Source organism: Gymnogyps californianus, chromosome 8, assembly GCF_018139145.2.
Source record: "Gymnogyps californianus isolate 813 chromosome 8, ASM1813914v2, whole genome shotgun sequence".
Lineage (NCBI taxonomy): Eukaryota > Metazoa > Chordata > Aves > Accipitriformes > Cathartidae > Gymnogyps > Gymnogyps californianus.
In genome coordinates this window covers 27540457-27567689 of record NC_059478.1, presented here as the reverse complement: position 1 = coordinate 27567689, position 27233 = coordinate 27540457, and the positions used below count along the sequence as shown (strand labels likewise).

The following is a 27233-nucleotide window of genomic DNA, read 5'->3' as shown; positions in this document are numbered from 1 at the left end:
TGTCCATTATTATTAGACATTTGCCAGCTATTAATCACAGCTGGTAACTTGATTTCCTCTAAATATTTTGAGGCACCCTCTGATCTGGGCACCACCTGCTCGAAATTGAATAGTGGAAAGGCAAGGCAAGCTCTGTGTCGTATGCCTCTTCCCGTGGGGATGGACAGGCGACGATGGGGCTGAGATCTCCCTTTTTCAAAGGAAATCTACTTTTTCGTCTTAGAAAAAGCAAATGTTTGTATTGACTTGCATGAGCACAGCGCAGACCCCATCCTGCATGGCTGATTCAGTCTCCTCCATCAAAACTGAGGATGAGCGGGGGAACCATGACCTGGGCTCCCTGTGCCAGCTGGGCACAGAGCCTTGTTTCTCCTCTCCTTGCTGGATCATGACTCATTTTCTTCATCTTTATGGCGTTGTGCTTCACTGCATGCCCTCACCTCCCCGCACAGCCCATGCCTGGTGGCTTGGACATGCCCCTGGGATGCTGGAGTGGAGGGCCACATCCCCGTGGGCCTTTTTAGCCTTCTCTAGGTGAGCATCCTAACCACCAGACAAAGATATTAACAGTGGGTACTGCCGTCTCTTCCTCTGGAGGTGGTTTAAAAGGTTATGGCCATGCCACATTACATGATGGTACCAAGATGGGTCAGAGAAGCCCGGACTTGCTCAAGAAAGCAAGGTCCAGCCTTGGACCTGGCCCAAGGAGGGATATTTCTTTTCCCTACCACAGCCAGGTCACCGTGGTCCCAGGGAGATCTTTGTGCATCAGTGCAGGATATATAAACACCATAACCCGAAGTCAGAGTTGGCTTTGTTACTAAGGCACCTTTATTGCTGGTAATGCTGTTAAGGGGCAGGATTGGCCCGCTGAGTAAACAGGCTCAGGCTGTTGGTAAGCCCCACCATCATGCGGAAGAATGGGCAGGATGGGGGGGCTTGGGGAGGGCAGGGAGCCCCTGCCCCACTGCCAATGCCGATGGGGGGGAAGTGTCGGGTGGAGGGGGTCCAACACAGGTCCTGGGGTGACTGTGGGAGCCAAGGTTGTCACTGCTGAGCTAATCCAGTGGTCCCACACTAACCTCATCTGAATCTTGTTCATATAAAAAAACTTCAGGTAGTGCTTAAGTCTCCTTCCCCACACCTGTGTAAACCAGAAGTCCTTCAGAGTCCTTCCCCTGAGAGCAGCAGTGCAAAGTCAGCCCCGAGCTGGTGCATGAGGGGAGCGAGGACCCAGCCATACCACAGCTGGGCTTTCCAAAGCCTTTGCTCCTTGCTGGGCTCAGCTCTGCACCTTTAAAATTGACCCCAGGTCTCCTGACTTGACCCACATACTGTCCCACACACCCCCTGCATCCTGGATGTGACCAGTGTTGAGTCTTGGTCACATCTTATCTTAAGGGGAAACCGAGCCCCGCAGTCATTTCCAGCAACCAGTGCCTCCAGGGGAAGGGCTGTGCCAAGGTGTTCCAGCATCTCTGGGGACCATCACGAGGGTCTCTGTCACCCAATGCTTCTGGCTTAGACATGAAGATGAGGACCCCTGAGAGCAACCAAAGCCACATGCTGCCTGACCCCACCTCAGCCAAAATATGCCCACAGAAAGACATTAATGGTCAGCAGGATAATAGCATTAACATTGCAAACAGTCTTCCATAGGGGCTTTTCCTCGATGCTGGTGAGTCTCCGCTCCAGGGCAGCTCTCTCCTCCTGGGACAGGGTGGGCGTGGGGACAGTGGACAGACCGCAGAACCACAAGTACAGCATTTTCCAGCAGGGAGGCTTGGCTGCTGTGAGAGACGGACCAAAAAATGGGTGTTATCATCTAGGTGGGACTCTTCCCTTCCTCCTTCCACTAGTTTGGAGGTGCATTGACCAATCTGGAGTGGGGCTTGAGATGCACCTTGGGTGGGAGATGCAAGGTGATGATGGGAGATGGGAAGGGAAAGGAAGGGAAAAGAGAAAACTCTGCCTCAACCATGTACAGCACAGCCTGATTACAGTTGATTGCAACACCAATCGTTCATTAGTTAATTAACAGACCTCTTCCCCCTCCTCCCCGACCCAGCTTCCATCCACTTTCACAAATTCCTGACAGCATGATGGTCCATTAGAGATATCCTGGCTTATTTATTACACATGACATGCCGGTTGAAGTATGTGTTTTAATTGTCAGCCCTGTGCTGTGTGTATTTCACTGGCTGTTCTTTCCAAATATAACCTTTTTTTGAAATGCAGAATGTCATAAGGCCTTGAAAAAGGTGTTACCCAGAAAAAAAACCTCATTAAACTGTCAACTGCTGTGTTTCGCATTTCCTTTCCCATCATTACTAATTACCAAAATACTAAGACATTTGTTTATAAAAATCTGAGTTATTAAGTGAACTAGGAATTGATAAGAAATAATAAATAATGCTGAACGGCTGCACTCAACTTAAACCCAAACTTACTCTATTGGGAAAAAAAATGTTAAGAGATTTCTTTAGTTGTTCACTTCTGTTTAGCTTGGCTGTAATCGGTACCAGTGTCCTTTAGACCGACCAGCAAAAGGAAGGAGTGAAGAAATCTTGTGTATGTGCCTTTCTTCTGAGATTTCTGCTCTGTAACCTTGGAAGGTTAAGCTCAAAACCAGAAAGCTGCATTTTTTTAATGGATTTGCAGAATAAACCTCTGTCCACTCTGAAAAGAACTTGCCTATCTTCTGCTACTGTTCTGTCTCCTGACAACTCGTTAAGTTCATTTGACTCTTTGCCTTCCTTCTTATTAAATACCCTTGGTAGGACACACAGCTATTTAAGCAATTTCGGTCTGAGTGTTAACCGTGGCTTATATCCTAAGGGAAGATGAAAGATAGTATTGGCATAATGTAAATGAGAAAACTGAGGCTTGTAGATCTATCCTAGGATATCCATGAAGTGCATGTCTGCTCTCAGTGTCTCATGGTCCCTTTGGACCATGATGTTATTTTGATACAGTACGTTACAGCATCTCTGGGTGAGTTTGGCCAGCAGAGCCCACACAGGGGTAAGGAGGAGGCATCTCTAGCACATACACAAGGGGTTTATCTCCTAGCAATGATGAGGACAGGAAGGGATGCCACTTTCATGTGCTGAAAGTTGAAATTAGAGAGCCTGCCACGACTTTCGTAGTGCTAGTGGTAGCTGCTGCTTTGGTTATGCCTGCAGTAGTGCTATGGAGCTCCTCAAGAGCATCTTGGTGAGACAGACAAATAGATGCAGTGTCATGGCATAAAGCCCCAGTGTCAATGGGGCAAGGAGCAGTGTCTCAGCAGCACAGACCTCCACCCTCCCAAGGGATGTTTGTAAGTGGCCATTGACTCCCATCTAAGGCGTCCAGCGCACCGGTAAGTGTCCGGACCTGAAGTGTTAAAATAACACTGTGACCTGGGCAGAACTGGACTGGGGTAGTTTGCATGGGTAAATAACTTGTTCTAGGGAGGAGGAGGAAAAACATTTTACTGAATGGTGGGTTTTCTTTTTTTTCAGGAATGGCAGCCCTTCTGAGCCATTGAGAGGATTGCAACGTGAAGGTAAATGCTAGAAGATATGTTGGGAGGACCAAGAACCGCAACACTTTCATTTGTCACATCCTTATAACTGGTATACCTGTAAATACAAGGCCCAACTCCAGTGAACGCAACAGATGATGGCCTCTCATGAGCTTTACAGGGACTTGCATGAGATCTTGGCTGTGCACTCACATGCACATGAGCATACTTGTTCACAGACAGCCACCCTACCTGCCTCCTCCTTATCACCTGCATCTGCACTTTCGACCAAGTCCCTCTCTCCGTTGGCTGAATTGATCTGTGCTGCTTCACTCTTGTAATTTTTCAGGTCAATGGCAGGTGCTTTTCTGTGTCTTGTCCACCACGTCAGGCAAGCGAGCTGCAAAGTGGGACAGAGAACAAACAGGTTATTGCCTGTCAGTCCCAAACTGGCATGCCAGTCATCTCCCTCTTTGGGGGGCACAGATCCAAGATGGTGCTGAGAGACCTGTTCTGGGGTGACGGTTGTTCCCCCACTTTCTCTCACCTCCCTTCTGCACAGGTGCCCACACTCTCCAGTTGGAGCTGAGAAAAAGTGTGAATTAATCTAGTTTCTTTCCTTCTATTTTTAATTAACCTGTTCCATCCCTGTCTCTACCCGGAGTAACCTTTTAGTAGACATTGAAGAAGCAGCTTCCTATTTGCTAGGCTCACTTGATTGACATGAAATAATGATGATCTGTGTCCAGAATGGCAGCCCTCCAACAGGGAAGGGTAATAAAGTAAATTGAAAAAAAAAAAAAAAAGAAGCCAGGATAACCCTCTCTGGATACAGTCAATCACAGACAGCAATTGTACCCTCAACAGAGGAAGATTGGTGGTGTGATGCCACGCAGATACATGGTCATAGAGGCACAACACAGTTATATGGCTATAAAGGTATGACGCAGATATGTGGCCATGCAAACGCTGGTATTTGAGCAGCTCCGTCTCTGGGACACGGGGAGGGACTGGAGGATCTTCTGTCTCATCTCAGTTGTCGTTTTATAGGAAAAGAAAATCCAATGTGAACATTAAACCCCACAGTTGGGACAAGCTCACATCAAAGAAGTGGCCACCTGCACTTCCAAATGAGCTTATCTCAGGGCTCGTAGTGGGAAAAGTAGCAGTATTGTGTCTCTGCTCTGTGACTGCAAGTACGTGTTCAAGAAATGCAGCTATGTGGGCAGACAGAGCCATGACAGCGAATATCAAGTCACAATTTGCAGGGAGGATTATACCATACATTAGACCAACAGGTGTAGTTACAAGTAGAAAAAAATGAGCTCTGGGCACACACTGTAAGACTTGTCCGTCCAAATGCCTTTTCTCTTTTTTGTTTGTTTGTCAGTTTGGCTTTTTTTCCTTTGTTTTTTAATTCCAGTTTTCTCTATTGGACCAATACAAGACATTACCTCTCTCTGCAGTCTTTCAGTGAAAGAACCATCGAAAGCCATGAAAGACGATCGGTCCTCAACAGGCTGCTGTGGCTGCAATCTGCTCTGCTTTACAAAAGCAGGAGGTCTGAAACTCTTATCCTAGGGCAAGTCTGAAAGTCTTCTCCTCCCTGGGGCACAAGGAATGCACAGGAGGCATTAATCTTGCAAACCTCACAGTGGTCCTTTTGCAGCTGTGGGGTGGGATTAACCATCCCATGGGCTCAGCTCTTTGAATTTAAGCCAGGCCTGCTGCTTCTTTGGCTGACCATGGCACACCAAGCAGCTTGGTGGCATCGGCACTTCCTGACCTCTGTGTGCTCTGGCCAAGCCAGGCAGCAAGGACCACGCTCATCAATCTCACTCAAATCCAGCTGCCCAGGTCGATGGGCTGTCCCCCTGCTCCAGCCTGCTGGCTGCCCTGCAGAGGAGCCGCAGGATGGGACCGGGGCAGCGAAGCTGCAGTGATGACAACAGGTCAGGCAAAGTCACTCATTTGCCTGACGAGTGGCTGCCTCCCTGCTCTGCCCGTATGGAAAGGAACGTCTCAAATGGGTCACTTACTTACAAAGTAACGTGAGTTTAATTTTTGAATTTTACACACACAACTCTAGGCAGGAGTTTCCAGCTGACACGGCATGTTGCATAATTTCCAGAAGATTTATAGCTTTATTTAAATCATTTTCAACCAAGATGAGCACTGGGCAGGGCTAATCTTTCTTGTCACGATGTGCTAAATTGCTTTGATTTGATGATCCTCATCTTTCTCAAGGATTCTTTTTTTTTTTTTTTAATCACTTAGGAAATGTCACTGGAATATAGCAAAGTTTCAGGGTACTAAAGGATTTCAAGAAATTTTTTTCTTTTCCCTCCTCTTCCCACGTGTCACTGAATGACTGTCCTCACATTGCAGCAAAATCTGCAAGGGCTGGAGTTTACCTGGGGCTTAGACTCTGCCAGATGGGAGCAATTCCCAGTTGAAAGCAGCATAGACACACAGGTAACTTCATCGCAAATCATCCCACTGACCCACCCAGGAGCTGGTGCTTTGACTATGGCCAAATAAAACAAACCACCACCCTAGAGGGCTCCTTGGTGAAGCATCACACCAACGCTCCAGCTTCAAGCTCCCCTGCGGTGGGTTTTGGCTGCCTGAATTCCTTGAGGTCCCCCTTTCTCCTCTTTGCCATCGCCAGAAGGACGTGTGCCGGGGCAGACCGACAGCGTTGTGTGGCCGTGGAGGCCACCACAGGGCTGGCTGCGCTTCCCTGGCACAGACTCACGAAGGGATGGGGATGGGGGAGGCAGATGATGGCACGTGTTTTGCATGCCTGGAGAAAGCAAGCAAATACATACATAAGGAGAACTGCTGACAGGGGAACTGCGTTAGCATAACGGACTTGGCCCTTGGAAATACTGCCTGAGGCCACCGTGCCCAAGGGGAGGGGAGCAGGGGGTAGCTGCTTGGCGGGTCCTCGGGAGCACTGTGGCTCTGTTGCCCACTGCAGAGCCATGCATGGGCACTGCTCGGGGAGCCTCGTGTTCTCCCTTAGTTTGCTCCTCTATGAGTGCCTGGTTCCCACAGGAGCTGAGCTTGCTTTGCTCTCAGTGGCACTAAATGATGCTGTGGGAGCTTCAGCTGCAGCATCTCAGAGTGCACGGTGTGGGTTCAGGCCAGCCAAAGCGGGCTTGGTGCTCCTCCTAGGCTGTGCACCTAAAGGATCCACTGAAGCCAGACCTCAAGACACAGGGAAAACATCCCCGACCCCAGAGTACATCAGGTGGAACTGCCAATCCATCAGCCTGTCTGGGTGAGCCCTGACCCGTGGGGAGGTGACCTGCTCGTGTAGCACTCGTGCTTTGTGGGCTCTTCCTCTCCCTTTTCACCCTCACATTCTCCTTGGACAAGGGAGTTTGCAAGAACTCAGCAAAGTTTTTCTTTTGTTGTTTGTAAACTAGAATAAATCCTTCTGTTCCAAAATGCCATCTGGCACCTGACAGTTGTGTTTCAGCTTCACAGTCTCAAATTTAATTGTAAGCTCTTTTGCAGGGTTTTCAAGGACGCCGTGACACAATATGGACTACCTACAATGAAGACATATGAACTCTGGAGCATACCAAACAAATTCCTTGCATACTTGTTTTCCAGCACAGCATCAATCACCACAGGGATGGGAGAGTGTCCAAAACAGCAGGAGAAAATGCTACTGCTTGCAATTCTTGGATTGTAATTCATTTAAAGCCAGGCACATTAGCTGTACTACTCTAACATCAGATACAAATCTCTTTTCTCCTTTTGTCCATTTACTATCTCAAAAGCATTGAGATTCAATATTTAAAGTTGTCCAGTGTAGTTCCTCAGCTGGTGTAAAGCGGCATAACTGTGCTCAACAGCTGTTCCTGGTCTTTGAAGGCAATGGAGCTATGCTGATTTACATCTGCTGAAGTATGATCTATCACTACATTTCCTTGGCTTTTTCTTTGCTGGCTTGTTTTTCTTTTCCTTTTGCTTGACAAAATAAATAGCGTAATTCCTAGCTCTTATACGGTGTCTTTCATCATCACATCTCAAAGCACTGCACAGATAAGGGCTAGCAGAACTAGCCCCATGCAATTTTTATGGGGAAATATCTGAGGCTCATAAAGTGAATTGACTAACACATGGGACTGGGAAGCACCAGAGCTTCAGATATCCTCAGCCAGCACACCCACTATCAGCCTCCCCCTCTCAGCCACTATCATGGGGACATAGAGGCTCTTCACCACAGGTTTGCCCACTGGCATGCCAAAACCCAGCAACCCGAGGTTGCTAATGGCCAAACACAAAGTTCAGGTGCTAGTTTCTACCCAGAGGGTTAGAGCCTGACACGTCCATCCTGATTTCTATCTCCTGCCCTTCCTTCCCAAAACCCTTCTGTCCTTGAGCCATGTCAGTACAGCCACAGACTAACTTGAGGTGAGGAGCCAAGCCCTGCTTGCAGGACACCGTGAGAAACGATGCCACCAGGAGTGATGGTCCAAACCTACACCTGCGCTCATGTCTAGGGCCAAAGTTGGGGTGAGTCTGAGGGAAAATGAAATGTGTTGGTTTTAATGCTGCCCACTCAGGTTCATGCCAGACAGGCAGCAGCCTAGCAATGTTGGCACCTATGTCAGCTTAAAACCCACGCCTTCACTTTGGCTGTTCTCTGAGGAACAAGGTCAGAGCTTTCCTTTGAAAGCTATAGCTACCACTTAGTGGCACAAATTGCCTGGCAGCCCATCTCATTTTCCCTGTGGTGGGAAGATACTGAGGGCGGAGGGGCACATAGGCCACGGACGGTCACCACCATCATCAGATGATTGATCTGGGTCTCTGTGTCCAGCCTCTCACTGCCAGAGGCAATATCATTAATTCTCATTAATTTTCTTCAACAGAATCTCTTATACAGAGGTCAAGCACTGCGCTCAGCACAATGTGGGGTCCATAGCCTACCAAAAGGTTATCCTGAACATCCCTCTTCAGAAAACTTCCCCAGAAAAGCCCAGCCTATGTTTGTTCATGGCCAGTACTGCCCTTTAGCAAGCTCTCCTCCCTCCCTGGCTCTCCAGATGTACCTGGGGGGCCAGCCACCACCCCTCATCCTTTGTTCCTCTGAGATAACTGCACACAGCTGTTTCAGACAAAATCCTGTCCTCCCTGACCATCCCACTGGCTTTCATCCCTGGACCGCTTCCAGTCTGAATCCACCTTTTTCTGAGCATTGGCTCTCTGAAGAATATGTCAGATAAGGTCCCTTAAGTCCAGCACCTATAAACTCACATATTTCTACTGAAAATCTCCTCTAAGGAATCTCTTATGATCATAACCTCTCTTTCCCTGATGCTATTATAGTAGGTCTTCATCCTGAGCTCCCCCTCTTAAAACGTGCTTTAAATGTTTTTATACCTCCGAGGTCAGACTAAAAAGCCTGTAGGTGCTGTGGCCAGTTTCTTCTTTTCCTGAACTGTTGGTATGATGTTCGCTATTTGCCAGTGCTATGTTAATGCATCTTATCTTGCTATTGCTGTGGGCAGGGAGCACTGCACATGTTTAGTTATCACAGGTCAGATGATGAGTGGGAACTCATTAAACCACAGTAATTAATTGCTGGCAACCATCTGGCCACCCCTGAGCAGTAGTGAACAACGTAAGCAGCAGAACTAATGGTGCCTCCTTGCCAGTATTTCTCTCTCCCATGTGGATCCTTTGATAGCTAATAAAAGCTGAGACTTTATCTCAAAGCAGACACAAAGACAGTCTCTCTCTCCCCCCCCCCCCCCCTTTATCTGAGCGCCTGCCTTCATGTAATCTTTAGGAGCTGGGTATCTGACACCACTAACATTCAATCAAACATTGATGGAACTGGTTAATGCTTTACAAGTTATGAGGAAGCAACAGAGAGAAAATGCTATGATGGCATCACCCTCATTTCCTCATGCAGTTAGACAGGAAAAAAATAAGTCTTTTAAATCTATCCAGTAACGTTTGTTTGGAGGTAGATGGCAGTTTTGTTATATTGACAGCTGCTTTGAAGCTTGGGACTGAGAGGAGTTGCTTTAAGGTTTTATTATATAAAGCCTCCCAACTCTGCACCATTTTAATGTGTTAAGTAAAAGAAAGTTGTGCCTGACTCAAAGTTATTAAATGTAATTGAGATCACATTGGGACAAAATGTTATTTTCCTAAATGCCCATGTTGCAAAAGATATTAATCTTGTTTGCCTGCAAGATTGATGCTGGCTCTGCTGAAACAGGGTAGATGCTACAATTAGATATATTTAATTCCTTCTCAGCAGTGCTCTGTAATATGATTTCATCTCCTTCCTCTTCTTCTTTTCTTTCTATTCCAGTTATGATGGGCTGTGGTGTCTGCCCAGCTCTAGGCACAGCATGGGAACTCACACTCAATTTCAAGCACTCGGTGCCCCAGGAAGCGTTAACACTATGTGACCTGGGGAACAGAAAGCTGAGGAGCAAGGGCTTCTTTGCAGCATATGCATTACACACCATTTCTTAACCATGGGAGGAAAAGGACAGATTTCAGAGATTTTTGGAAACCAGATGGGGGCTCTGAGAAAATGGTGCCGCTGCAAGTCACTTACCTTTTCTTCAGGGATCGGTGGGGTGCAGAGACTAATAAGGACAATGACAATCGCAGTGAGGACACAGAGGATGAGGGCAAAGTAGAGGTAGTGCAAGTCCTTTAGCACAGCTGGTCTTCTGTCCTCCTCACCACAAGACGGTGTGCTATAAATAAACTCAATGATCATCCGAACGAGACCAACAGCTAGCCCAACCATGAGGCCCCAGAAAGCACCCTGAGAAAAGGCAAGCATAAAGAAAAAGTCACTGCATGTTTGGTTGAACCTCTCCTCTCCTCTCCTCTCCTCTCCTCTCCTCTCCTCTCCTCTCCTCTCCTCTCCTCTCCTCTCCTCTCCTCTCCCCTCCCCTCCTCTTTCCAAGACCTTTTATGCCTGATGGAAACCCACACTGACATGCATGAAAGGAGGATGTTTTCAGTTGAAAATCCTCATTTTCTCTTTCTGCCCTTGAACGTGGAACAGATAGAGCACAGACAATGCAAGAGTCTCTTCCTAGCCACATGTCTCCAACTAGACTTTGACACATCATCCCTAAATTGTGGAACAATTTTGCCTTTTGTGCTTTCAAATAAGACTACCAAGAAGGACCACTTGCAGTGGCTTCTTGGAAGCAAATACACATACACTAGAGACCTGGCTAAGATCCACTAATGCATGCCAGGGAAATGCTGTCTAATTGTCACACTTTAGCTGGACTGGCTTTAAGTTTAAAGAGTCTCAAAGGCTAGGTAGTGAGGGGAGAGTTATTTATTTATTTTACCAAATTAAATACATATATATCAATTGGTTGTTATCACTCCACTTACTTACAGGCTCATTAATCCTCTTGCAGAAGATTGCCAAGATGAAGAGAGCTGTGATTGGTGGGGCTAGATAGCTGGTTATGGACTGAATGTAGTCAAAGAGCTTGCCGCTGTTAGCTGATTGAATGATCGGGATCCAGAGAATACTGATGACTACAAGGATGAGGATAAAGACTCTGGAAGATGAGGATAAAATTGTATTAGCTCTGCAGGTGGTGGAGTTCACCTGAAAATGAAGTTTTGCAGCAAAACACACTTCTAGTTCCTCGCAGAATTTCCTAAGAAAAAATCCAGACATCACTTTCAAGAAGAACCTTTCCCTGTGTACACAGGAAAAGAGAAAATTGTTCTCTTAGAGAAAGTCAATTCAACCAATTCCCAGAGCTAACTTCACAGATTTCAGAGTGAGCTGAGCTAGGACTTGCCGGTCAACATGCATGAGAGATCCACAAGGGCATGGTGGCTCCCACTGTGAGCCGGACCAGTGCAAGCCCTTCAACCTGGTGTGTCCTAGAGATTGATATGTTCTTTGAAGGACTAGCTCTTGGATGCAACAGAGAGAGGGAGCTGGAAGTTTGTGGAAGCAATCTTTCTGCCACCTTTCCAAGCAGATAATGTGCTCAGCCTCATGCCTTTGCCAAATTCCAACTCATTTGCTGCTTATTAAAATTGCTTCTGGGGTCTCAGGTGCATACCATAACCCTCCTTCATCTTTGCACTGTATGTTATAGAGGTTTCTCCATATTGCTGAACAAGAGGTACTTTCCCGCTCACTACTCTACAGTGGTGGAGTATGAGATTGCCTGCAGCCTTCACCCATCCCACAGCAAAGTTTAGAAACTTAATGCTCATGACAGGAGAGGAAAAGCACCACAAACAGGCAGAATGCAGCTTAAATTCTGCTATCAGGAGGAGAACTTTATATGTCCTTGATACAATGCAGTACCAAAGCTTGCTCATAAAGGGCCCTAAAACTTACCAGAGAGATGGAGAGCTGGGAGGCCCAGCTCTGCACTTTTCCCTGAAAAAAAAGGAGTAATTGCAATGTATCATCACTCCTGTCTGATGCAAAAATAACATGTTCTTAAAGACCTCTGGTGACAGTGACTCGAGAGCATCTTTGGCTTTTCTAAAAGTGACACTTAAGGCAGTATTTATGTTAAGTTTAGAGAAGAGAGAGGCAATGATCGACCTAGCTCAGTGGTATGCTCAGTGTTTCTATTTCACCACTTCTATCTGAGAAGAAGCTGGAAAATGTAATGCTCTTTCCCAGGCTGCATTCTTGTTCTATATTTTAGGCACCAGATTTTTCTCAGTGAGTCCAGACTGAAGAATGTAAATGCTGCACTCAAAACAGATGACGAGAGCAACGAGACATAAAGAAATGTAAGGACCTGCCCACAATCATCAGCTCCTGCTCCGAAGCCTTTCTGCGGATCCGCTGCCAGATGTCTATAACGAAGAGAGTGCTGCTGCTGTTGAAAATGGAGGTGAGGGAACTCATCAAGGCTGCCATCACCACAGCAATCATCAAACCCCGGAGTCCTGGGGGAGCAAAAAAGAGGAGGAAAATCGGGACCTGACCTTTGGCCACTCTCTGGTAACTGCAGTAAGATTTCCTCAGCCTTAGGATGGATAAGGGCAGTGTGATCCCCCTGTGCAGAGCATGGCTCAAGCCCACCTCCACAAGTGTAAAGGTTTCTCACCATCGGGCATTAGTTCTATCACGAGTTTGGGGTAGGCAATGTTGGAACAACCCACCGCAGCTCCACAGACCCTTTTACAGATGTCCGGGTCCACACAGCCCACATCATCTGTAGAAGACAGGAAAATAACAAGAAGTCAGTGTAAACCCCATTGACCCATAGGTTAATTCAAGGAAACAAATCTTGATGCCTTGTGCAGGTTCGTATAAATTCAGAGGTGCAGCTGGAATACAGCTAGAATGAGTGGAGCTGAAGAACATTTTACATCATAAAATAAAGGTGAAACTTCAAGATGACGTTTTGCAATTCTGTTCAGGATACAGATATAACTCTCCTGGAAGTTGCATAATTGTAATCCTTGATGATTTGTCGTTTGCGGGAACTGGACTGTTTCCATGAACCTGTCAGCTGGGTTACCAAGGACGTTGCAGGCTGACTTACTCCTATTTGAGGAAATCTGGGAGAGAGCCACTTGAGACACTTACACTTTCCTCCAGGAGTGGTCTCCTAACCAGGGTATTCTTCCCAGGAGGTGGCATGCTCTGGAGAAACCAGCAATGAGAGCTCCTTGGGAGACATGAGGGGAACTCTTGCTCTTTCACAAAGGAGGGCTGTTTTGCATAATCCACCAGGAACTGTATGAATCTGTGTGGCAGATTGCTAAGACTTTCACCAAATACCTAATGAAAGCAATCCATAGGACCTGAAGGACAACCTCAGTGCTCCATGTATTTCATCTCACTGATTTCCTCCAGATAGATGCACGCAATGTCCACAGCATGGAGCTATACGGACCCAATGGCAAAATATGCCCCATATGGATACTCCCAGTGACTTCTGCCACTGTGGGAGCACTGGAGGTGGAGGAAAGGCATGGGAACACCAGTGTGCAACAGGAATCCATACGAGTATGCCTGAAGGACAGCTGTTTCTGAGGCGTAAAAGTGCTGGAGGACTTGTGTGGGATTAGTGGTCATGGCAGGTATAAAGCCCTGTGGCAAGGAACATGGGAAGGCTCACCTGGGTAAAGAGCTCTGCTGATCATTCCTGGCATGACAATGAAAAACATAGGGAAGATTTTCAGATATCCTCCCAGCACCGATCCACCTTTGGCATGGGAGAGGTTCTTGGCAGAGAGAGACCTCTGGACTATCACCTGCAATCAGTGCAGAAAGGGAGCAGAGAGTAAAACAGAAGCACTACAGACAGAGCAGGATCCCTCCTCTCTCTGTCTCTTGTTCTCATGGATGACTTTCATCCGGCAGGATCCCAGGGTGTTTTGCATGCCAATGGCAACTTTCCCATCTTGGTTGACTGCAGCCTGCTGCCACTGCTCAGAGCTCAGTGCACAGGCTATAGGAGAGGGCAGCGTGGAAATTTCCTTTACAGGAATCATTTCGCCCTTGACTGAAAAGAAGCCACCTTGAGGACTGGAGACAGCAGCTGTACGGCAGCAAGAGACAAGGAATGAAGCAGACTGTACGTGTTTTGGTAAAAGTTCAGTGGTGGGTTTTCATAATTATCCCATCTTAAAGCACAAAAGCACCGTGTCTGGAGAAACAAATAGAGTTTTCCTTGTTTGTAGCTTGGAAAGGAATAGGAAACGTGAGACCTCTGGGAATATGAGTGGCTTGTCTGGAGGTCTACACAAGGTGACTGCAGAGCCAGCTCCAGATTCACATTTTCATATCCTTGTCACACTAACTGCATGAAGACTCCCAGTACTCAGCAGCCCACCGTGGGATAAAGATGGAAGAAAATAACCTGTTCTCTCTGCACTAAGAAGTGCACAAAATTAGCAGCTTGCTGAGAAGCTGGAAGGAGTGAAATATTCTGGTCTAGACCAGTAAAAAGGTAGCAACTCCTGCACAGTGAGACACAGTCATGTTTCAGCTCACACATCCACAAACTGAGGAGTGTACTAGAAATAATAGTGTGGTGGTTTGCCTTCAGAAAAAGACTTTCTTTACCTGGTCAGTGCACCAGCACCAAAGAGCTAGCACAGAGAGGCCAAATATAAGGCCAGGCCAAGGAATGTCTCCTGTGACTGGATCCCTGAACAAATGAAAGGCATCTGCACGTGGGAGGTGACAGGTCGTGTTTGGGACTATGATCTTTGGTATTGCTGTGCTGTATTTTTCCTGAAGTCCTTCATACCAGCCAACTTTTTCAAATCCTGAAAAGAAAATGCCAGTGATTTAAGGTCTGGTGCATCCTGCAAAGTTATTTCCTTATCTGAGTCTCATGATTACTTTTCTTTTCTGCTATCTTCCTCTTATCTCCTTTCTTTTCATTCCACCCTTGCTTTTGGCAGTCAAGGTTTCTACAGGAGTCAGTTGGATTTTCCCCAGAGTCCTTGTGGTTTTAACAGTGCATCCTGGAAGAGGATAAATGCAGGAAAATCACCATGATCCTAATCCCCACAATGTCCTCAGCATCTAGTCTTTGCTCATACACCCTCCAAGAGCTAGAGCAGGAAGGTATGACATGAAACAAGATATATTTATATTTCTGTTTGCCAAGAAGGCTTAAAGCAAAGACTGATGATGGTCAGTTCCTTGTTGGTTTTTTTATTTTTTTATAATGCTCAGTTATGCCCAGATGAATCCACAGTAACTCCTAAAGTCAACAGGTAAAAAGTCAGCAGAATTACTCTGAATTTACATGAGCATAGTGAGAGCTGAATTTGGCTCTGGGAATGCAGTGTTGCAAGCTCTTTGGCAACTGCAGGTAAACCCAAACTGGCGAGGTGAAGTTATCCAGAACCTCGCCTCCATACAGTTAGTGCAAAGGATGAAGCAAGTCTGACAACTTAGTGAATGAGAGTTGAGCTGACACCACTTCTGTGAGTGGTTAAAACTCATTTCTGCACCATACATGAAAGGGTGAGGTACCCTAATGACCTTGAGACCATTAAACTAGTGTATGATGGCACTGCAGGTTCCCCTTACCTATGAACATGAGGACCAAAGCTCCCAGCACCATGATCAGGGTCTGCAGCGCATCTGTGTATATCACAGCCGTTAAACCGCCTGTCAGGAGAACCAGCGACAACAGGCAGAATGCATCACCATGTATGATGAAACAGGCACCTCACCTGGAAAAAGGTTTTCCTTGGCCCCAGCCCTGTGATTTCAGGACAGACTCATTGGGAGAAGCTGGCACTGAGCTGGTTCCCGTGACCTTATAGCTGTCACAAGCCCTTCTGTGAGGAATGGCCTGAAGGGCTTTTCCACATTCATGAGAGGACTTGGAGGCAGTTCAGCATCTTAATATCTAAAGATGCTAATGTTGCAAAAAGAGAAAAAAGATCAAATATGGGCAGTGGTAGCTATCTGCACAGAGGGAGCCGGGAGCCTTCTGTAGCGTTAGAAAATTCTCTAGAAAACAGTGATGTTCCCCCAATACCAGTTTCCCTTCAGCCAGGAGGGGAGAGGGAAATAGCCAGAGGTCTCCAACAGCTGGGAGTGACAGGGCAGCAACAGGGGGAATCTCTCCCTCAGACCAGGACCTGAATACTTCCGTATGTAGGAAAGGGGAAACTTATATCCTAGGCTCCAGTTTATCATGATTCTTTTAAAATCAGCTATTTACCAGCTATGGTGTAGACAGCAGTCACTGCTAGCAAGACCACAGTGGACAAGTAGATGTTCCAGCCCAAAGAGATTTGGATGAACAATGCTCCGGAAAAAATGTCTGTCTGGAATGAAAAAAAACAAGGGCAGTCTGGCGTTAGTAGTGCTTCGTGCAAGTGAAATCTAATAAAGCAGCCTGCAGCCCTCTGCGGCTGAAAGCATTGATGAGGGAGGACACCATGAAGGTGAAGTGGAAGAGGAGGAGAGAGCATGGGGCTGTTGGCTGTGAACCTTCTTGTTCTCGGTGTAAGGAAAATCTTACCTCCAGGTCAGAGCTCTCACCATCTGGGAGCTGGGACAGCAGGAGGTTGAAAATCAAGGTCCCACTCCAAGGGACTACAAAGCAATCAAAAGACTATCTTACAGGCAGCCTTCATGGCATGTAATCCTCTCTGGCACAGACAGGTATTGGTGGAAACTGCCACTCCTTTTGCTGACTGAGAAGACATCCGTGGGGAGCAGGAGCCCATGTACCCACAGGCAGACACAGGAGGGAAAGCGGGGCAAATAGCAGAGACCAGGTTCTACCCAAGACTACATCTTGGTGGCCTCGTGGCCAGGAGACACTCCAGCTTGTAAGACCCCTACAGAATCACTGATGTCTTGTGCCATGATTTATTTATCTGGAAAGGTCAACAGCTTGCTTTTCTATCCATGCAGTTCAGCATACTAGAATGACTCCAGAAAAACAGGTTATACCTGCTGGGGACCTCACTAGAAATACAGAAACCCCCATTGGCTTTGTTTTGTTTGGACCTACTGGCAGAGAGAGTGAAACCAGAAACTGGGTGAAACCTAGCATTATACAGATAACATCATGCATATGCGGAAAGTGATATGGGAGATGTGTATGTTGGGAAATCAATCTGAAGGACACCTGCAAGTCTGGTATGGGTTGAGATACAGGTAAAGACATTTGCCAAGGGAGACAGAAGGGATTGGCCAAGATTTCTATTTGCTGTGCCTGAAATAAGCACCTTAAAAGCAAGCACCCAGTGCAACTCCTGACCTCTGCAACCCCGAGACAGGACAACCGGTGTCAGGACACCACAGGAGCCACTGTGTCTTCTGGTTTTTCACTTCCCAGCAGGAAATACGAACACCTCTGTAGCCACGCAGGATCAGTCCTTTGCCAACACTGTTTATTGAGATCTCTGTTTTTCTTTGCGAGCAGGGAAGACTCTGCAATGCCCTAGTTGCTAACCTATGTTTGGGCAAATAGCACAGGGAGAAAAATCCTTCTTGTAACCAACTGCCTGCTGCCCAGCCAGCCGCTAAATGAGCTCTCTACAAACAATAGCACTGCTTAATAGAAAGCACCTGTCATGCCCATAAACTCCACCAGCCATATCCATCAACCACGCGTGAATTAGCTGCACAGAGGAGAAACCACTGAGATGAAACAGCAATGACTGAGGCCGGGGTCCTGCTCCGAAAGGCATTGGCAAATACTGCTCTGCTGAAGGTCATTTTGAAAGACTGGTCCGTTTTCACCACATACACTGACTGTGTAGCTGTGCACATTGTGGTGCTGTTGCAGGAGAGATCTTCCATTTACCCCTCATGGGTAGAGAGGCTTCAAACGCCTCTTTGCAAGACCTCATCCTGGGCAATGCTTCAATCCCACAGAGCAAAGCTCCTGGAGGCAGTGGTGACAGCAATGGGTGACATGACCAAGAGCTGGCCATTAGAGGAGGAAATCTATCCCATACGCCCAGCCTGGAACTCCTCTTAATGCACCTCCCAGGACCTGAGACATAATAAGCATGGGAGAAGGACCCTGAAGCCAGCTGCAAAAGGCACATGAGTGCCTCATCTCCAGTCAATGTCTTCCAAGGCAATTTGACATCTAAATACTTCAGTAGGGTCTAGTGAAAACTGACTTGTACTGGCCATGGGACAATCAGCTGGAGACAAAGGACTGACATTTTCAGTCCCTGTAATGGACTCTGAAATACAGTCCTCTCCCTCCAAGGGCACAGGTAGTTCACAGCAAATCTCTGAGCATAAGTTCTGCCTCTTTATTAATGGCATTTAAATGAAGGGAAATACCCAGTAGCTTACACTGTTTTTTGGCTACCAGCAGGGTACAATGCTACAAGCAATTCAAGAAAGATGTTGAGTTTTATCTTAAGCCAGAACCTACTTCCCTTTCACCATACCTTTTTCATACAACACAAGTGACAGAAAGAGAGAGGAATAACCATAACATACTTAATGCTGAAAACTCAGCTACAAGAACAACAGCAGATTTATGATACTTTAAGAGAATTTCACATCTACAAGATGCAGCCAGATCCTCAGATGCAGTAATGCTGCAGTTCCCCTGTCTATATTGCCTAAGGTTCGATCTGATAGAAGAGGAAAAGCAGGCAGACAGCTTATGGTACTTATGCTGCTAGTAATCAGCTGCCATATCCCTGTAAAGTTCTCACTGTGCATTGCTGTTTAATGAGGGCTCTCTCTCTTAGGATAGGTCTCCATGATCAATACAGAGGCAGGTATTTACTTGAGCAAAGCAGCACACTAACTCACTGCTACTGTTTCTGGTAGCTGAGCTGGTCCTTTCAAAGACATCTGAGTTATCTCTGAGCGGCCCTGCATTGTACCAGGATGACCTACCCCTGCCCTAGACACAAGGGTTGTGTTCAACTGGATACATACGGATATCTTGGTGAATATATAGAGAATGAGGGACAGTACGGACATGTAGATTTGTATCCTCTGCCCTCCAAATCTCTTCTGCAGGTACTCAGGCATGGTGACCACTCCTGCTGCGATGTAAACAGGCACAAAGATCCAGCCGAGAGCCAGAAGTGCCCAGGTAGCCTGTTAAGGAGACAGAGAAAATAAAGGCACATGATTCAACACATGGGAACGTCCTTCTCTGTTCTTTCAGTGGACATCCTAAGAAAGCAGAAAGGTACAGTGCCATGCAATGTATTTGGGAAGCAGTCTGACTTTTTCTCCCTGCTCAGAAGATGAGATGACAAATGGAGGAATTATTACAATACAATTAGAAGCTTTTGAAGTTATCCTCCTAAGCTCTGTGTCTCTCTGTCCTGTTTCATCTCCTGGTCTTTTGGGCAACATGGTGTATTCTGTTGTTCTGGATCTCTGAAAGATGGTGTTGTATTTGGTGGCCTTTGAAACCACTGATGCTGTGGCAGTGAAGAGTTAAATGATTCAGAGAAGGATGGGAGCATCTGTTTGTTGCTTGATTAGCAAGTGATGAGGCTGAGGCAGCAGACTGTCCCTGCGGAGCATAAAAATAAGCAACAGCAAGACTCTGCCAGGATGTTCTCCTTGCAGGCTGACGCAGATGTGCTTCTGTCGCTGGTAGATAAAGGAGCAGTTCAGTTGCTTTGCCACAGGTGAAGGGTCTTTTGGAAGGTGTAAAGGCATCTCCCATCATGTATTTCTTCTCTGAAACCCAGCAAAAGCCCAAACAGGAGATCTTGAACATAAATAAAAGCCATTGAATTATCAAACCTCACCTCCTGGCTGTCTCAGGCCATTACCTTTCATCCAAATACCTTACATTAGTCCAGATTTTACTATGATCAGTTATTTAAGTTACCAGAAATGAAACTGATCCTTGTGAGCAGAGATTGTGAGTGATCAAGGGGAACAGCCATGGCTCCTGCAGTGGCAGAGACTGGCTTAGGTAAAAGATGCTTATATGATCCCTGCAGCTGAGTGGAGTCCCATGACAAAGGGAGAGAATAATGGCATATCTAAGATCCCTTTCCAATCTGAAAGAAACACATCTAAACTCATGAAGTTAGATCTGCCCTGACATACAATCTTGTCTTCATGGGCTTCTAAAATGACTTGAATAGATTTACTTAAAGTACAGCGATATTGGTATGTCCTACATGCACCAGGCTGAACACAGGCTCTGGTTTCTTCACAAAGGACTTAAAGGTGATCTTATTGGTTTAGGAAAAAAACAGTACAGTGAATAGATATCCCAGGAAAGAGCTTTTGGTGGGCCCTGCCTGTGCTTGGCAAGTATCCGCCACTATTAGCAGTCTCTGCTGATAACAGACGAGATTTAGAGTTAGGTGAGTGATGTTTATTGTGAGGCTGGCACTACTCTCACTCTTCATCACTGCAGCTGAGAAATTTCATTAGCATCACACACAAAGGGCCTGGTTTTCATGCTCTGTGTGGTGTCAGTGGCAATTTTCCAGGCCACTTCAATAGGGCAGAATGAGACTTGCCTTCACACCCAGATGTTCACCCTAGAGATGTCACATTTTGGCAGCTGACAGGTGAATGCAGTGTTGCCGATTCTTATGGCTTTACACCAAATTTAGGAGCACATGCTGCTTTTTTTCAAACTCCCTGTACCCAGAATCCTGTGATTATCCAAGCACCTTTTCAGCATTCATTATCTTTTGTTTTAATCTTCATGAGTGCAGACTTAAGCTTAAAAATATGGCCATGCCTTCTGGGAAGGTCAAAGAGCTAAGAATTTTAGTGGATTCCACTTAAACTAAAATAAAGATCTCATGTTTTTAAGGCAGTCTGAATGTCTGGAGGCTTCTCTCCTGAGGCTTGAGAACTTGTAGTTGCCGATGCTGTTAGCATCAGATTTTGGAGACAAACCCCCAGTCCCTTTGTAAACAGTGACATCTTATTTGACAACATAACTGACTCTTACGTTCCACTCAAAGCCCCCAACAGCAAGGCCCCCAGCTGCTCCAGTGCCCGCCAGGCCGATGAATAAGCCACTGCCCACGTTGCTTGACATCAGGGATGCTCCAATCTGAAACACACGGCACAGGCACAAAACCCAGACAGTCACCTTGAGGAACTTCTGTATCAGCCCAAGCATTTTCCCCAGGCACTTTCTTTCCCCAGGGCCTCGTCTCCTTGTAGGTAGGTAGCTGGGTGCTAGTGGAGAGTTTGGTTTTACTTCTCCTTTTAAAGAAAACTACGTTTTTATATCTTAAAGTGGGTGTGTCTGCTCCCTTCCACTGCCCCCACTCCAGTGCAAAGCTTAATCTCAGAATTGGGGTTCACTTTGTCAATGGTTCTCCTGAGATACACGCCTCTTATGGGGAGTACAGCGGGGTGAGGGAAGTCTGGTGGCAGCCACAGATACCTCAGTGTCCATGAAACATGGTGGATTTCTCCATTCCTTTGTTACTCAGCGAGCAACGTGCCTTCTCCAACCTTGCTGACCCTTGCTCTACCTCTCCATGTCTTGCTGACAGCCCAGCCTCTTTTAAGTCTTGCACTGAACATGCATGTGGCGGTTTACACAGCCATGGTGACTGGAGTGCTCTCTTGGAGCTCCTCCTAAGGGAGGATATTCCTGAACCATAGCAGGGATGATGTTAGAAACATGCAGGCCTTTTGTGTTTAATGTCTATACATAGGTTCAAAGATATTCAGCGCTGCAGTAGGCTGGAAAATGCTAATGCCTCAGGTTAACTTTAACTGTAGGCTGTGGGCATGGTAGGCTGTCCCTACCATGGCTCATTGACACCCTAATTGGAAAAATGCAAGCTCCAAGGCGCTTTAAACAGGGCAAAGACTATCTGACTTAATTACTACTTTTATTTGGCACAAAGCCTCACCTCCTTTCTGTATGCCAACATCAAATCTCTCTCAGGGTCAAATGAGAAGTTACCCAAAGGACAAATCTAGCCCTTTTGTTTCTAGAGAAAGTTTGCTTTTAGCCACATCGCCTACGAGGAGCTTTTCTCTCCTTAGTACTGCTACATGTGAAACAGGGAATGATGGAATTTGATCTGCTTCTCACCTTTGAGCAAGGTAAAACATTAATATGGCATCGACACCCACATTGATTCCTGTTAACAGCTCTGCCTTCTTGTCTGTCTAAGAAAACTCTTGATTCGAGAGCTGGCTGCTGCAACATGAATTTGCAACTGAGGTTGGGACTGGTGCTCTCAAGAAATGTAAACAGTTTTCCTGATATCTATATCAGACACAGAAATACAGAAGATACATTGCACAGGAGCAGCAATGTAATATCAGGGTTTAGTTGAGGCTGTCTAACACACAGCAGAAATCTGTCACCCTCGTAAAAAAAAAATAAAATACATGTAAGCCAGTCATGTACTCAAGGTGAAGGCCAGGAGGAGCTGAGCCTGCAGGAGTGCTGCAGAGGTGGAATCAGCTCTCTGACAAACAAAGTGAAAAGTGAACAGCATTAGAGGTTGCTTTGAACCTAGAATGGTAAGTCAGGAAAGCCAAGAGCCAACCTGTACCCAACAGACTCTGTGGCCACCTGTGGTTGGAGCCAAAAGCAATGAGAATGTTTTTGGGTTTGTTTTTTTTTTAAAAGAAAAAAAGAATGATGTTGGGGAAAAAACGTTCCATTTTAGTATCTTTTAATTTTTCCCCTCCTAATTAGAGAAAACCATCAAGCTAAGCTTTTCCATTAAATGTCACTTGGCCGAGTCAGAAGTATAAAGAACATTTAAGAAATAACAGATTTTAGAGAGGTGTATGTGTCTCTGATGGAAGAGGTTGAAATTCTAGCGTAGTGAATTTATGGGCAATGTACATCCAAAGGAAAAAAAGAAAAAAATACAGTGTTTTGGTTGAGAAGTGCATTCCGTTACCCACGACTCACTGGAGAGATATATGGTGCTAGAGTCTGGCATTGGCTGAGAAGGATCTTTATTCCTGTGGCGTTTTTATTCCTTTCAAACTTTAAATTATCTTTATATGTACCTTTCACTCCCAAGAAAAGGCGCCTTCAATAGATTTTTTTTTTCTTCATAGTGAAGATTTATACTTCAGTGGTTTGAAGTTTATATCCTTTACATCGTTAGTCAATAATCTCAACTTTACTCTAAATAGCAAGGGCTCAGAAAGTCCTAGGCTTTGGGTTTATTCTTTCTTCAGTCTCTAAATGCTTTTTTACTGGATAGCACATTCCTAGATTACCTAATGCTCTCTTGGCTTGGGGACAACGGTATCTTTGGTGAGTTGGGGCCAAAGAGTTTCAAACCCAGCTAGGCAGTCAGCGCTCCCTCACTCCCATCAATGTGAACATTTTTATTGCTGACTTTAGCAGAGAAATTGGGAGTTGAAAAAACCTGAAGATGCTGAACTATCCTTTTGGCCTGGCAGCTCCACACTGTAGCCCATTAGCAAAGCTGCATGGGATTATTCCTGGTGGATCCTCTTCATCTCAAGACTACAGTCAAAACATGTATGGACGGGGTCCTCTCACTAGACCTGCCCTCCTTACCTCTGGACTTGCTTTCGAACCATGAGAAACAGAGGAATGTGTTTCACTCACAGGCCACCAAGTCATGGATCGTCCAGCTAGGAAATAGCCTCCAATGGTCCCCCGGCTTGCTCGTATCGATGACTGGAAACACAGGAAAAAGAAAAGTGTTTTCCTCCATTCACCCACCCTCAGGTCAGCCCCGATGCCCATCCAAGTAGCCTTGAAACATCCCATCAGCAACCTCTTACACCACCCTGGTCCTACTTCCCTGGGTGTCACTGCAAACTGGCTCGCCCTACTCAGAGCAGCACAGACAGATAGTGTGTGGCTCTGACACAGGCTGAAGCAGGGCCCCTGTGAAAGGCATCTGATTTTGAGAAATCTCAGGGTTTTTCCACTCTTAGCCATGTGAAGATACGTGTTTGCAGCAAGAAAGGCTGCCCACCTTCTGACGATAGTATGCATTAAGAGGAAGCATTTCCCTCCTCACTGTCCAGCACCCCTAGCAAATGCCTTCAGAGCCAAATAAGGGAGAACACGGCACAGGGGTGAGAATCAGAAGACAACCTTGTATCCCATGGGATGCCATCAAGGAGTGCATTTGGGCATGACATGCAGGTGCACTCCAGGATGGCTAGCAATGCCCTGCTGCAGCTCCTGCTGCCTTGCTTCTTCCCACTGCTGTGGATTCAGGGTTTCCAGCAGGCCTACACTCGTGTGGCCACATCACGCAGCCCCATCTAGGAACTGCATGAGAACTGCAGGGATTTCAAGAGCAATAGGATGTCCATAGGCCAGCAAGCCTCTCCAATGTGACTGAGGCTGACTGTGCTTGCTGTTTGCAGCAATCAGGAACTTGCAGTCGGGCACCATAATAAAATGGTTTGCTGCAAAACACCTATGCACATGGCAGCACCCAGACGGGTGAGTAGCACTGCCACCAAGCCAGGAGAAGCCTGAATGCCTGGTCTCAGCATCAGCTCCAAAAATTTTTTTGTGTATCTGTTAAGTATGCCAGGCTTCACCCATTGCTTCTGCCTCTCTTTGTGCAGGTCTCAGATAGTCCAGCTTTGGAAAGAAGCTGCTCGTACCTATTTAATGACTTCTCCTTGAATGTACCAACTGGGAAAGAAAAAACACTTCAGCCAACCGGAACACTATAGGTCTCTATGAAAGAGGCCTTCGCAAAGCAACATGAACAAATAATTAGCAACAATCTTTCCAAAGCTTTTTAAAGTCCCTTTTCAGTCTTCTCCACCCTAATTCTGGCTTTTCTTTTGCCCCCTGCCTGCCCACACCCTGGTGTGAGACTACTTTGCAGCACGGGAGGTAGACATCATCCCCAGAACAACCTCCAGGGAACGACCTCTTGGTTGTCCCCATGTAGGGGTGGGGTCACAGGAAGGTCACTGTCACCCCCAAACTTGTTCAATAGGCCCTGCGATAACGGTGTGTGCAGAGGATGCCCTTTGCAGGCAAACACCTTTGTACCCAGGAGGGGTCCAGGGAGGATCAAAGGCTCTCCGCCTCAGGCAGACCTAAACCCAGTCACCTCGGGGACTCACCCATATCCCGACGGCGAGGACAAAGGCGAAGTAAAAAACCACGACAATGATGTCTGCCACCCCAAAGGCCACTGTCGTGTCCCCCGGCAGCGCAGGCAGCTCCGTGGTGGCTGGGGTCGGCTGGCTCATGGCTGCGAGTGAACTGATGATTTTCTCTCTCACACTGGACTTTGGTGCACATTGGCCTTCATCGTTTCCCTTGTAATAATTAACAGGGTGGAGAAGGTGTGAGTGGGGAGCAGGAGCCAGGCAGGACTGTGGCTAACGTTTTCCCAGCAGGAGCTTTGGCTCCATGGTTCATCAGTGAGGACCTCCCCATAGCTCCGTGGTGTAAGCATCCCCCCCAGACACTCCTGCAGCCTTTTACCAGCGGTCCGGCGGTCCCCTCTCCTGCCCATTCACCCACTGGTGACAGCCACTGGGGTGGCAAATGGATGTGTCACATTGTCTTGTCCCCCACCCCTCTTTCACATCACTTTCTCCGCAGCATCCTATAGGGGAAAGTTACTCCTAAGAGGAGCTGCCACAGAGGGGAGTTGGTCTGTCTTCCTGGTGTGGGTGGTAAGAATACTGATCTGTGCAGGATGGGTGCAGCACCTGCACCCACCCCCCAGGGGCAGGACCAGCCGCAGGTGAGGGCACCGGTGTCCCTTTCCTCACTCGGTCCAGCTGTGTGCTGCCTCCTTCCCCATCCTGTGCTGCAGCTCCCATGCTGCAGAGAGACCCAGAACCCCAGCAGATGGTCAGCAGACAGGGACCACATGTTACGCTGTACATTCACTTTGCAGATAGCAACAGGGGGAAGTGCAGGGAGGAGACAGCTGAATTTTCTTGGCAGGCTCTCCAGTGTGCACGTGGCCAGCAGCGAAGGAGTTAAGCTGCTTGCGTGACAAGCAGAGCCAACGCCAGGTCACCTACGTGAGTGGGGAAAGCTGCAATGGCAGCAGGAGCAGCAGCTGTCTTGGGGCATGGGCAGGTAGGAGGGGGCTGTCCCCTACCACAGCAGCAAACTGCGAACCGCAGGTCCTCCTCCCCATCCCATCAGGTGCCTGATGCAGCAGAGTCATTTCTCAGCTGCGTGGGATATCTCGCCCTTCTCTGCCTCTTAGCGCTGGGGCCAGGCAGGACCTGTGCCTCCACCTCCCTCTGCACCAGGGCCCTGCTCAGAGGCACCAGGAGGAGTCCAGGATGGTCCCTGCGGGTGCTTCAGTTGATGGTCATACCTCAAGAGCCTGAGACAGGCAGATGGGCACAGACCTGGCTTCTCAGTGTGGTTCCTAAAGATGCTAAAAGACATTTGCCTTCCACAGATTTTAGCTCCTGACACCACCCTCCAAGCCATGGGGGCTTGTGGCATCCATTCCCTCCTTAGTTTATAAATACAAACATCTCCAGACCATGGCTGGCCCAGGTCACCCTCTGGAGATATCTCTCCTCTCTCTCCACTCTTTGAGGAAGAGCTACTTTTCTCCTTTCTGCTGAGTGCCCACAGTGCTGTGAATGCCCCTCCAAGACTGTGTCGGTTCCCTGCCTCACTTTCCCCACCTGCAGTAGCACCAGGGAAATCACAAGTATGCTGGAGATGTTTCCTGAGTGCTCCTATGGAGGGGATGCTGCTGTGGGAGAAGACAGGGCAGTGGGTTGGGCTAGCAGTCAAAGGCAGGGGCTATGACTGATGTCCTTGGGAGAGGTTTGGTTTGGGGCTGCTGCCCTGGCAGGCTCAGCAGGGCTTACCCTGGGGTCTGTGAGAAAAGAAATCATGAAGGGCTCTAGCTGGATGTTAAAAGAAAGAGGAGAACACTTGGGACACACATAGGGTGGTTCTGACTGTGACACCAGCCACCAAGACTCAAGCTCCGATGTGGCTGAAAAGGTCCCTCCGTTACCTCTGTCTGCAGCTCTCATACCTGCCAGTGGGGGACAGACACCTCAGCTGAGGGCACCAGCCTGGTTTGAAGACAAGGTGGGGACCCTCCAGCACCAGTCCAGCTCTCCTTGACACCATCAGCCCTCTGGATCAGGGCACAGGGTGTGGGTCACACTGCCCCTCTGCTCCTTTGTTGGGACAGATTTGGGAGGATCGCCCAAGGCTCCTACCAGGGTTTGCAGAGCCATTACAGAGCTGGCTGTGGGGTACAAGCCTTCTCCAGGCAGTCCCTCAGTCCTCAAAGTAGAACTACCTCCTACCTCCCCCACCCT

At 47.3% G+C, this 27233-nt stretch overlaps 1 protein-coding gene across 1 annotated transcript; it reads right to left on the bottom strand.

The window, feature by feature from the left end:
* Window positions 1-1581: 1581 nt before the first annotated feature.
* Window positions 1582-25268, bottom strand: SLC5A9 (solute carrier family 5 member 9). Its single transcript, XM_050900773.1, has 14 exons — window positions 25035-25268; window positions 23539-23610; window positions 20920-21024; window positions 18915-19079; window positions 16210-16315; window positions 15567-15647; window positions 14586-14791; window positions 13636-13771; window positions 12616-12723; window positions 12304-12454; window positions 10917-11085; window positions 10107-10322; window positions 3761-3908; window positions 1582-1790 (listed from the first exon to the last, which is right to left on the bottom strand). Exons 1-14 carry the CDS (start codon window positions 25161-25163, stop codon window positions 1582-1584), a joined length of 2001 nt encoding a protein of 666 aa, XP_050756730.1. The 5' UTR covers window positions 25164-25268.
* Window positions 25269-27233: the final 1965 nt, after the last annotated feature.